We start from the raw sequence: 13,588 nt of genomic DNA on the forward strand, positions 1-13,588 counted from the left end.
CTAGAGAAAGCCCGTGTGCAGCAACGAAGACCCAACACAGCCAAAAATTTTAAAATTAATTAATTTTTAAAATTAACACAAGTTTATCTTTAAAAAAATTACTCTTACAGAAGAAAAGCAAGTTGTTTAAAACCACAGGTATTTTCAGCTAATTTAAATGTGAATGAACAACTCCTAAATGATAATGTATCTTTTTCATTAATAAACCACAGAATCAAAATAACTACTTCAGAAGTAAATTTACAATGTTTATGCTATCAAGAATGACAGGGCTTCCCTGGTGGCGCAGTGGTTGAGAGTCCGTATGCCGATGCAGGGGACATGGGTTCGTGCCCCGGTCTGGGAAGATCCCACATGCCGCGGAGCGGCTAGGCCTGTGAGCCATGGCCGCTGAGCCTGCGCGTCCGGAGCCTGTGCTCCACAGCGGGAGAGGCCACAAAAGTGAGAGGCCCGCGTACCGCAAAAAAAAAAAAAAAAAAAAAAGAATGACATATTATAAAAATAAAATATTTACCATCTGTTGGTCCTGACACAACTTACAGGGAGAAAGAATCAAATTCCTCCTTACTTAAAAGAAATCATCCAATTCATAATGGTTACATCACCTGGTTTCATAGTAAAAATTTCTCTAATGTGAATGAATTCTGCTATTAGGGTTACTCTCAACTATAGAAATTAAAAGAAAACTACTGAGCTGTTAAATGTTGGTCACGGGGCTTCCCTGGTGGCACGGTGGTTGAGAATCTGCCTGCCAATGCAGGGGACACGGGTTCGAGCCCTGGTCTGGGAGGACCCCACATGCCGCAGAGCAACTAGGCCCATGAGCCACAACTACTGAGCCTGCGTGTCTAGAGCTTGTGCTTCACAACAAGAGAGGCCGCGACAGTGAGAGGCCCATGCACCGCAGTGAAGAGTGGCCCCCACTTGCCACAACTAGAGAAAGCCCATGCACAGAAACGAAGGCCCAACACAGCCTAAATTAATTAATTAATTAATTTTTTAAAATGTTGGTCACCATTTTTCTCAGTGTTTTCTGTTCTTTCCCAATTTTTACATTACTTTAATTCAATAACAGTGTTTTTCTAATATTGACCCCATCTTTAAAGTGGGGAAAATAATTAATATAAAAATGGTCCTTCCAAGTATAAATGAAAAGTAACTACTACAAGAAAAAAAGTAATATCAAGTTAAATAACTCATGTTCTAATAAGCTATTTCTCCTCATTTATACCTTACATATTAAGCATGCACACTTCTTAGAATGTCCTACACTAAGTAAGCGAGCACTCAATCTACTGAGTCAGATTCTAATTCTATCGCAGATTCTAATTTCAGATGGAGTGGAATTTCAGAATTTTGTTACATAACTAGCAAGATTACAAACTAACAAATATCAAGAGTAAAACAGACTGGAAGTGCTAACTGAATTAATCACATAAACAATTTAAAAAACAGCATTCTTTAAGGCTAAAAATTTCTTTTACTCATTAACATTGGTTATAAAGTAAAACATAATAAGGTAATATATTAACTTCTACAGTTCAAGTTAAATAATAAAGACTAGGATGACTATCTTTTTTAAAAGCATATAAATTTCAAAGTATTATAAGATACACTATTATATTCAACTTTAGAAAGCTCCTAAAACATTGTAACTTTACTTAAATTGGTAAATATGTATCAAACAATACACACAGGCACGCGCGCGCGCGCACACACACACACACACACACACAGAATGCAACTGTTGAGCTAAGTGCTAACCATTCTGTTAACTATTTTAAAACACTTGCCAGTGATTAATGATTAGTTTAGGAAAGTAAAATCATTCCTGGGCTTTATCCTTCCAAAAGTGGGGAAAATATTTCACTAATAAATACATAATGATATATGGAAAAGTTTATAGGGTAATTAGAAAAGAACTGAGACCAAAAACCTAAAAATCAAAAATTGCTAAAAATCAAAACTAGAATTTATCACATGTTGACTATTAGAAGGAAAAAAGAGAACACGGGAAATTTAGAAGAATGAAGAAAAATTTTGTACTTCTCAGTATATAGTCAGCCCTCCATATCTGTAGGTTCTGCATCCGTGGAGTCAACCAATCTTGTATAGAAAATATTTTGGGGGAATAAATTCCAGAAAGCTCCAAAAGGCAAAACTTGAATTTCCCACACACAGGTAACTACTTATCAATATATAGCACTTATAACTATTTACAGAGCATTTATATTAGATATTATAAGTAAACTAGAGATGATTTAAAGCATAAGGGAGGATGTGCATAGATGACACACAAACACTACACCAGTTTACATAAGGGACTTGAGCATCCAAAGATTTTGATATCCATGAGGGATCCTGGAATCGATCCCCCTTGGATACCAAGAAACAACTGTTTTAAGAATAGTTAAATCAAGAGATCAAATGAAGTTACACATTTCTTTAGTCTCAAAAATTTCACTAACAAGTAAAGTCATTTTTCCTAGTAACCACTCTGCCTCCTAAATAAATCTAATTAATGTTCAATGTGAAATCTTTTCTTTTAGAAATCTCCAAATCTGAAATATAGAAATCCAATTTTAACCTCACCTGCCACTGAGACATATGTGAAAAACCTTACAATTAGAGATGTAAGAGTTTACACATTAACAAGATGTATAATAATGATTTACATTTTTAAGAAATATTGTAAAAACATTAAAATGTATAACAGGAATTATTCTCACTCATCTACATATTTAATCTATTCTTAAACTACTACTTGGGGAAGATTATATATAGAAACAGTTCATTTCATTCATGGGATACATAAGAAAATAAGGCTGTTCTCAAATAATTAGGCTGAAATTGATTTGTTAGCTCATGTATAAAATTATCACAGGGTGTAATTACAAAAATAATATATTAAAATATATTAAAAACAAAGCAACAACCATCATAAGTTTTTTGAAATTCCAAACTTAAAAGATATGCATTACATTATACTCTAAAGGTAAACTGACACCATAAGAAAAAAAAAGTTCTCATGTACAAATAAGGCAGTACCAAGAGTCCAAGAATATCTGTATTTCCCTAACTGAAACTTCTTGGAGTTCAGGTAGCCTTTGACTACCTCCAGATACAAACATTTTCAAATATAACACGTTACAGAATTCAGAACATTTTCTGAAGTACAATTAGATTCAAATCAGAGATAAACTATAATGGGCATTACAAAATTCTAATCCTTCAGTCAAATTACCTAAATCAGGGTGAATATTAAAAAGATTGGATGAGCAGGACGTAATAACTAAAGAATAAAGAGTAGATGACAAAGAACTGCAAAGGCTTTGTATGATTATTTAGTAATTAGAATAATGAACATGTAGCATTATGTCTCAGAAAATTTTCTAAAATACTACAAAAATAATCTATTTGGACTAATGAATGAAACAGGTCCCATGAACTGCTCAACATTTATATTTAATCCCTACAGGTTAACTAGTCAATGAAAATATCAGATCCTACCATATTTTTTATCTCCAAATCAAAAGTTAGATTAAAATATAGCAAGTTTTAAGTATTAAGACAAATGACTTAATAAGACCCCATTGTAGCAATTAATAAATTACAAATAGTGTCATAGAAACAACATGCAAAGGAACTGAAAAGCATCTAAAAATCTGATCAAAAAAACTTAGTGCCATATCACTAAAATAAACATTCAATAAGTAACTTAAAAACAAAAAAAGTTGATAAAAGTACTTAGAGCATAGAAATATTAAAGGAATAAACTGTATTTCATCGGTTTTAAGGTGTCTTTTTTCCCCCCCATATTTTAACATCTGAAACCAGGAGAGCCTTGGACCTGGCTGTAAGTCACGTATTGCAGGGAGAAGTTATTTTTCTCCTGCCAGTCACCTAGGGGCACTATGGATATGAGATAACTCTGAATTCTCACCTCAGCATTGTTTTGTACAGTACTGGCAGCATGAATTCAGACTGAAAACCTGAATCAGTACTGGCTTACAGCTCAAATTCTCAGGGAAGTTCCTTTTTACTCCCTCCACTCAGTGCCAAGGTTGACAGTGGAAGTTTTTTTGCTGTCTTTTTCTGTGGGAAAGTCTATTTCCCATTTAAGTTTATATAAAGGTTGTAGCCTTTCAGTGTCCCAGCTTTTTAATGGGGCCCCTTTCTCCCCATCTTGGGTTGTTTTCTTTGTTCCTACAGTGGCACATAAAATTATGGTGTAACTTAAAACTGAAGCATCATGTAAATCAAATGAAACTGTGTCTCCTTAACATAATGATAAAAAGTAACAAGAATAATATTAAGCAAATAAAGAAGATAAAAATGAAGTTGTAAATACCTGTCATTTGTATACACTCTCAAAAGTCTTCTATCAAAATCACTTTCATATCTAAACCTCTCGTCCATTTCTTCACTTACTTCAGGATCTTGGCCTGGTCTATAATACTGTTTATCAAAAGCACGATCCTCATTAAACCTGTGAAATCTTCTATCTGGAATGTCAGTCTTGCTGACAAACCTCTGATGTTTTTTATTGGAAATGCCCACTTCTTCATTAGTTTTTTTAATGACTCTTCTATTATTCCTTAATTCAATTTCATCATCTAGTTTTCGGTATCTGTCCTCTTCTAGTCGTCTTTGGTTTAGAAGCTCTTCGTATGCCTCTGAAGGAGTTAAGACATCTTTCCTAGGACCCTCTGAATTTTCCCAAGATGACTGCATTTGTGAAGGTAAATCAGGTTTAACCTGACTAATAGGTTTTTTACTTCTTTGATTCTTGTGCTGGCCAATTAAAAAAAAGAAGAAGAAAAAGATCTTAAAGAGATGCTATTTCTTAAAAGGCAATTAAACTCTCAAATGATCTTCATCTATTTACTGTCTCAACTCTAAAGCTTAATCACCCATAAGAAACATCTTATCTTTAGGGAAAAAAACCTTCAAGGAAGTGTTATCCTTTAATAAAACTTAATAAATACCAAATAAATAGGTAACAGTAATATGGATAGATGGCTACAAAAAGAGAGGATAAACTATGCCAGGGAGATATTAGGCATATTTTGGCAGTTAAATATTGCTTCAAAATATTTCACATTAAATTCCTTCTCAACACAAAGAATATAGAAGGTAGTAAATTTTTTTGGCCCTAGTAACATCAACCACCCTTAAATTTGGGTTAAAAAAAAAAAAAAAATATATATATATATATATATAAACACCACACACATTGCTAGAAATTGTCAATATAAAAAAATCATTTAAAAATAAACAAACGTCACTTAAAACCAATCTCTAAAATTAAATCTCCTCCATGAAGTTAAAAAGTAGGGTAAGTTCGGGCTTCCCTGGTGGCACAGTGATTAAGAGCCCACCTGCCGATGCAGGGGACATGCGTTCGTGCCCTGGTCTGGGAAGATTCCACATGCCACGGAGCGGCTAGCCCCGTGAGCCATGGCTGTTGAGCCTGCGCGTCCGGAGCCTGTGCTCCGCAACGGGAGAGGCCACAACAGTGAGAGGCACACATACCGCAAAAAAAAAAAAAAAAAAAAAAAAAAAAAGTGGGGTAAGTTCTTCAATATGAGATAAAACCATTTACAAAATTCAAAATTTAAATGTCCTGTGTTTGGTTCAATTTGGCTTAACTTTTTAAATATTTATATGAAAACTAAGTGAAATGTCTAATAATATAAAAATATTTTCAAGTAAGGACAAATATTCAACCTGTGGTGTTAAAGCTTTACTTTAAAAGCAAAACCTACCTCAGTACTCTTTCCTACCTGTCTGAACTTTTCCGTGGATTCTTCCTTATCCCTGAGAAATTGATTGTATTCTTTGTTGCGTTCAAGTTTCAACCTTTCCTTCAAATAGAAAACCAAAAGGCAACGTTAACTTCAACATCAGGAAAAAGTACCTAATGTCAAATCAGATTCATACAAATCAGAGATCTTACCCAGAATCAAGCTTTACTAATATTTTCAAGGACAGAAGTAGCTGTAAGGCACAGGAGAAGCAGGAAGAGGTCCGAGACCACCAATGCAATTCCCCACGTCCATTCTTGCCACATTAAAATAAGATTTACTACATGCTTAAGTCCAGATTAGCACATGAGGTCTCTAATACTAAGGGAGTGGCTTTGATTATGAAACACCTCCATTTTATATGCCAGTAGTTACCTGGCTTAGATGATACCTTCCTAGGAGCCATGCCCTGTAAGTCCCTGAATTCTAGGTTTGTTTACCAACATCAATCCTAGACAATCCAGGTGCACTCTTCCAAAAGCATTCGTAAATAAATCTCTCCCACTAGTAAGTATATGAATGCGTTTGCCAGGAGGTCTATCATTAGCATGTTTCCAAGATCTGACCAGGTTACTGTCCTACTTTCCTTCTCAGGGACATCTCTTGCCTCCAGTCCCCCACCCCACTCCTGAAAGACCTGCTTCTAACCATTTTTTTTCCAAGTTTAAGGAAATATCCTTGTTATATTTTAAACATAAAAAGGTAAAATATTATAACGTAAATGTTCTGTTGAAATACAAACATGTTGCATTAGTAAATGTTCTTAAGCCCTAATACCTTCAACATCATTGAAACAATCTAAAAAAAAAAAGTATTAAAAGAGCGAGGCTGTCTTTTGAAACTTAACTGTCCATTTGTCTTACATACGGTGTCATGACTGTGATCTAGCTTGGGAATTTGAGTCTCTACAAGAGGTGTACAGTGCTTAATCACTATGCCCTGTTCAGATTATGTACATGTATTTGTGATGGGAACACACATTCAAATAGCCCCAGATGTCACCTACATAAAAGCTCAGTATACTCTCTCATCCGCTCATCTCACTGATAATTGTGTCATATAGCATGAACTTTATAGCTTAGAAACCAATGCTGAAAAAAACCGAATTCTGAATATTCAGTTAATCATTATATTAAAGAAATATATCATATTACATGGCTACAAATGTAACATTCAAAAAACCTTGTTTCAACAGCACTGGAGACTCCACACATTTTGAAAAAATCAAGTACGGGATATGATGTAATCTTGTTTGCATTTAAATCAAGAGTATGTTCTTTCATGATTTTGATGCCTCATAAAACTGCTACCAACAATTACTACTCCTATCGACCTACCTTGGCAGATAACCTCTCACCAATAGGAAGAGAAACTCCCAGAGAAGATGGATCTGTTTCACTCGTGGATAGAAAATTTTTCTGTATATGTACATATTAAAAAAAAATATTACCTAATTGCCTTTATAAAATGTTTCATAAATGTCTTTACATTCTATATTCTAAATTATTACATTATACAGCCCAACAGAATGAAATGGAGATGAAAATAGAAACTACAAATGTATAGAGACTATACCAGAAGTAATTAGAAAAAAAAGAGAATTTTCTAATTTCCCTATAATTATATTAGTGGATATCTATTTAAATGCCAGAAGACATAAACTACAAACATTATTTCTCTATGTGCCTCTCCATTCTTGCTCATTAAGCATTTAGGTAACACAGTGTGGCGGACAGAGCATCAGACTAGGAATCCAAAGACCTGGGCTCTAAGACCAGCCCCAGCATTTCTCAGTTGTGCAACACTGAGCAAGTCACTTAACCTCCCTGACCCAGACTTTCTTCTTCTGTAAAATGAGAATGGTATCTGCTCTGCCTTACCAGAGCTGGTATAGGATCAAGGAGGATAAAGAAATGTAAAATCTCTTTGAACACTGTAAAACAAACACAAGGGATTTGTAAAAAATATACACAACAACCAACTTTCTGGTACTGTTCCTTAGTAGTCATATAATCTGGATAAGCTACTTAACTTCTCTGCCTCCGTTTCTTTGTAGAACAGGAATAATGGCACCTACATCACTAGGTTATGAGGATTAAATCAATCAATACTTATTAACCTAATTTCATGTCTTTTATTTATTAATAAAACAAGCAATTACTGACTATCTAATACCTTCCAGTTACTTTTATAGGTAGTAGGGAGACAACCATAAACATACGTTCCCTATACTTAAGAGATTTAAAATTCAGTTGAAGAAACAAACATGGAAACAAATAACTACAATATAATGTACTACAATAGAGTTACATTCAAAACATTACAGGAACAAAGTAATTAATAAAACTGATTAATAAAGTTTCGTTAAATCTGAATTTACAAATAAGTTGTGCTACAAAAGCTAATTTGAAAGTTAGTAATACAAAATTCTAAGCTTATTTGTCAAGAAAACAATATGTCACATGACTAGATCCCTGCGTCAGTTTGATCCCTATATACCAAAGTACACTGTAAACCTAGCCACTTTGTAGAGTTATACATGTACCAAAAAACACATTCAGAGTTCCAATCTTGGAAATACAGAGATACTGCATCCTTACTCCTTCATTAGGCAATTCCCCACTCCCAACATGGGTCCAGGATAATGTTTGTACTTTTCAATAAAATGAAAAAAATTAACAATAAGGACAATACAGTGAGTTTTTCAAAATGCTGAATTTTTATCATTCACTCATTAATTTAGTAAATATTGAGTGCCTAATATGTCTAAACTGTTTAATACATCTGGGACTCATCAGTGAACAAAAGATCTTGGCCTTCCTGAAGCTTACATTCCAGCAGGTGAAATTGACAAGAAATAATAAACATAATGAAGAGTAATTATATGGTATGTTAGAAGGTGGTAAGTGCTATGACCAAAAAATAAAAAAGTAAAAAGAATAAGCTACAGATATTACACGCTTTTAGGGAATGGGAGTAGGAAAACTGGAAATTTGCAGTTCCCTTTTAGACATGTTCCACACAAGATACCCACTAGATTTCTAAGTGAAAATGTCAAATAGGCACCAACTAGAAGACTTGGAGGTTCAGGAGAGAGGTCTGGGCTAGAAATATAAATTTACTGATTCAGTTTAAAAACTTCTCCTGAGTTCTTTGTGTGTTGTTAGATGGTCAAGTGTCTTTTATTCTAAAAACTAGAAAGAAGATGGTAGTTATTTGTTTTAGTGGCTCTTCTTGGCAAAATTTTAAGATTTGATCACTTTTTAATTTAAATACCCATGCAAACCAAAAGTCTGGAAGCCACAAGAAATCCAGAAAGAATGAGACTTGTAAACTGTACATATTCCAGGGATCAAGGAAGCTACTGCAGCCACCTCCCCATGTCCTATGGAATTTTCTTTTTCCCTTGCTTTCCTCTCCACTCCTGCCTTCTCAGATGTCAACCAAAAACTGTCTCTGTCATATTAAGAAACGACTGTTCCTCTACCACAACCATATTCTTAACAATCCAACACCAAAAACTCCTTCACATCCCTTTGAATTTAAAGATTTGTGCTTCATAAAGGCAATTTCTTCTTATACCTCCCACTGCCATTCTTTTTTAACATCTTGTATCTATAAAGTAATGTAAAACCCACAAGTGAAAATAGTAGCTATCAGAGGAAAACTCCACCCAATAAGTAGCAGTAGGGAAGGGGAGAGGATAATGAGGCACAAGGCCAGGGAGGCAGGCTGGAACATGAAAGACTTCATGTGTCACAGCTAAGGAATTTGGATTTTTATCCTGAAGGCAGTGAGGAGACACTGAAGTATTTAAATCAGTAAGAACAGGATCATTCTGGAAAGTAGCATGGAGAATGCAATGAAAATCAGTGCAAGGAGATCAGTCAAAAATCTGGGACTTCCCTGCTGGTCCAGTGGCTAAGATTCCGCGCTCCCAGTGCAGGGACCCCAGGTTCAATCCCTGGTCAGGGAACTAGATCCCACATGCCACAACTAAGAGTTAGCATGCCACAATGAAGATCCCGCATGCTGCAACTAAGACTCAGCTCAGCCAAATAAATAAATAAATATTTTTTTTTAATCTATAGCAGTAATTTAAGACAATAACAGTGTCTAACATGAAGAACTAACTATCCAAAAGCAAATTTATCAAGCTCCTCACAAGCTGCTCAAGCAGATATAATGGTTCACAACTATCATACAGATCAAGTTAAAAATCTACTGCCTTCTAATCTATCCTATTCTATCTACCTACATCATTATATCTTACTACTCTCAAAAAAAAAAAAACATCTACTGTAACTCAGTCAGGCTGGTAAAGCTAATATGTCTCATACATACACAACTAAAGTCTGCCCTCCAAGTCCTTCTTCATTCTACTACTCTCCATCTGAAAAGCTTCCTCTCCTCACCCTCTAAAATATTCACCCTCTAGAACATCCAAATTCTACCTACCCTATAATGTCTTACAAAATAACACCTTGAGCCCCTTCCTGATCATTTTATCTGTCTTGTTAAGAGTTACCACTTTCTGAATTGTATGAATGTTATCTCTACAACTAGATGCTAAGCCCCCTGAAGACAGGATTCATACCAGATTTATCTTCATAAGTGTTTAGAAAGTGTTGGTTGTATGATGAATGGATGTGTAAGATTCATTTTAAAAACAGTTTTATAAAACGTTTTCTTTGTTTTCCAATATAAATTTACAAATGTAATCCACAAGTTTGGGTGCAAAAATATTGAGTAATCCAGACTGACAGCACACAGTTCAAAAATATCTTAGAATATCCTGAATATTCCATTATTTTATTAATCTTAATGTGATTAGCACAATTATAATTATCCTGAAGAACAAAAACTAGCATGCTGAAAACAAATGGACTTACAATAGCTGCTGAGTATTTCTAAAAGATGAATAAGAAAGCAACAAAAACAAATGCAAAGCAGGAATCAAAAAGAATACTTGATTGTATTAATGGAAACTTATAATCTACAGAATGTCATTTTGCTAAAAGCAAGAAACCAAAATGGTGCCATTCAAAAGTCTCTGAATCACAAACAGAGCTATTTTTCTTCTTAGTTTGAATACAACAATATCATAAATGCAAATGATTACAAGCTACTCGATCTAAAACAAAACAAAACAATTAAAGGAGAGCATTTTGCAGGCAGCCCTACCTTTCTTTTTGCTTGTGTAATACCCTAAAGTCAAGGGAAACAAACCATTGGTAAAATGTATTCAAAGTCCTTTCTCTCTATGTACAAATCAGAATAAATAAGAGACCATTTATACATTTGGAATAAACATTATAAAGTAGAAAAAACTAAAGAATATCTTGGGATGACTCGAAACATCATGACTGTTTAGATACATTTATAGCCTAGTAAGTAAACTGCATTTTAAAACTTACAATAAGTGGCATGGACATATACACACTACTAAATGTAAAATAGCTAGCTAGTGGGAAGCAGCCACATAGCACAGAGAGATTAGCTCGGTGCTTTGTGACCACCTAGAGGGGTGGAATAGGGAGGGTGGGAGGGAGACACAAGAGGGAGGATATATGGGGATATATCTATATGTATAGCTGATTCACTTTGTTATAAAGCAGAAACTAACACACCATTGTAAAGCAATTATACTCCAATAAAGATGTTTAAAAATAAAAAAAACTTACAATAAATCATTAGTTTAGCTATTATATAATTTAACAAAATATACTTAAAACAAGAGTTCCACTAAGCAAATGGATTAAACTATAAAGTAAATAGATTAAACTATAAAGCAAAGACTTGTGGTTAAGGAAATATGCTGAAGGAAGTTTTATAAGCTTAGCTCATAGGAAAATAATTAGCAACTAGAACTCCACATGTCATATTAATACATGGCTGAGCAGAGGAGAGTAGTAGGAAATCATAACCAGGATATTTTAAACCATGACAACTTGACACAAAACATGAACAAAAAGAATTTACAATCTCATGTACAACTGGAACCCACTGCCCTACTTAAAAGGTCAAGAGTCTGTTATTCCATGGCACCAGTTCTCAGCACCGTTTTTTCTCTATCAATGTGTATGTGTATATGTATCACTTAACTTTTGCTACAATACCCATTGCTAGATACCATTAAAAACCTAAAAATTAATGCATATGACTAAAACCTTAGGAAAACAAATTTAGGAGGTAAATTCTGAAGCATAAAACTAGTTAGTAGAACTCATTACCTGAGTAAGATAGCGTCTGTAATCTTGCCGCAATTCTTCTTTCAGTTTATGTTTCTTCCGTTCATAGTCTTCCCCAAGTGGTAAACTTAATCCATAATCAATTCCTAGAAAGAAAACAACTTCTTAAGCAATGTAGCTCATTTTCAACCCAATCTCAATTTTAATACAATCTCCTGTAACAAAGCACAGTAGGAAGGAACACGGTCATGTTGATTCTGAGAATTTGGATCAGGATAATAAATTTTTCATTTGAAATGTTTCAATAGGTAATACATTCACATAATGGAAAATATCCCTCCCTCCCATGAACCCCTGCCACCCAGTTCTCCTGCCCAAAACAACCAACATTGCTGTGTCTGTGTTTCCTTCCAGAGACTTTTATATATCTGTAAAAAGATATCTTTCTATTACAGTGTGCGTGTGTTATATTTACTTCTTCCCCTTTAGATAAATGGTTCTGCATTGTTTGCCATCTTGCAAACAAAATTAGAGAAAAGCCAATTACCTTTACTTCTTCATTTAATTCTATTGAAATTTCTTTTAAAATACCTACAAACTTAATGTCTGTTTTTCAGTCTGTGAAAATTAATAATGTGATTTTTTAACTTATAAGGATATCCGTGTTATAATTTTTAAAATTTTACTGAAGTATACTTGATTTACAATGTTGTGTTAATTTCTGCTGTACAGCAAAGTGATTCGGTTATACATATATATACTTTTTCATATTCCTTTCCATTATGGTTTATCACAGGGTACTGAATACAACATGTTTGAAAAAAACTGTTAGAGCCTTGCATGGCTTAGGCTGAAATTTCCAAAAACTTTTAAAGTTAAGCCACCAATTCTGATTTCATATAAATGGATATTAACTTTTATTGTGATAAAACGTACATGATATAAGATTTACCATTTTAACCATTTTCAAGCATACAATTCACTGGCATTAAGTACATTCAAAATGTGCAACTACCACCATTAACCATTTCCAGAGTTTTTTCATAATCCCAACAGAAACTCTGTAAAAGAATCTTAGTTTTTTAAGAAAAACTTCCATTTTGAGTAGGGTTTCCTTATTCAAGAGTTTAAAAATCAAATTATATTTTGGGGTGATGACAACAGTGATGGCTGCACAACTTGTAAATACACTGAAAACAACTGAATTGTACAATTTAAATGGGTAAAGTTTATGTTATATAAATTATATTTCAATAAAACTGTTAAAATCAAATTACATACTTTTAATTATTTTTAATAGTAAAATGTTATATCAAGAAGCACAGGTATCAGATGAGTATTTCGATTTGTGAAGCCCCTCTCGCTTGTTTTAGTCCCACTATGCAATACTATAGTATAAAATATTATTTCTGAACAAAATAAAAAGTTTCCTTAAAGAGTCAGCTACAAGAAATATAGATGAAACAACTGACTGTAGGTAACAAACCAATAAGGATATTACCATTTTTTGTGCCTTATTCCTCACAATGCAGCTAAATGATGGAAACTTATCATGACTGTGTCATATCACTGCTTTATTATATCACTAAA

General features: G+C 33.9%; 1 protein-coding gene across 7 annotated transcripts in view; it reads right to left on the reverse strand.

Moving 5' to 3' along the window:
- The window catches only part of CSPP1 (centrosome and spindle pole associated protein 1), a 195,164-nt gene that overhangs the window by 80,105 nt on the left and 101,471 nt on the right, over nucleotides 1-13,588 (reverse strand). For 4 of the 7 annotated variants that reach the window (XM_067712141.1, XM_067712145.1, XM_067712140.1 and 1 more), the window contains exons 4-8: nucleotides 12,041-12,144; nucleotides 10,992-11,015; nucleotides 7,145-7,225; nucleotides 5,787-5,867; nucleotides 4,352-4,794 (exon numbers count right to left, since the gene is read on the reverse strand). In XM_067712141.1, the coding sequence (XP_067568242.1) occupies nucleotides 4,352-4,794; nucleotides 5,787-5,867; nucleotides 7,145-7,225; nucleotides 10,992-11,015; nucleotides 12,041-12,144 (733 nt within the window). The remainder of the gene's footprint in view (nucleotides 1-4,351; nucleotides 4,795-5,786; nucleotides 5,868-7,144; nucleotides 7,226-10,991; nucleotides 11,016-12,040; nucleotides 12,145-13,588) is intronic. The other 3 variants (XM_067712146.1, XM_067712142.1, XM_067712143.1) reach the window with 2 other exon arrangements.

Source organism: Pseudorca crassidens, chromosome 17 (genome assembly GCF_039906515.1).
Source record: "Pseudorca crassidens isolate mPseCra1 chromosome 17, mPseCra1.hap1, whole genome shotgun sequence".
NCBI lineage: Eukaryota > Metazoa > Chordata > Mammalia > Artiodactyla > Delphinidae > Pseudorca > Pseudorca crassidens.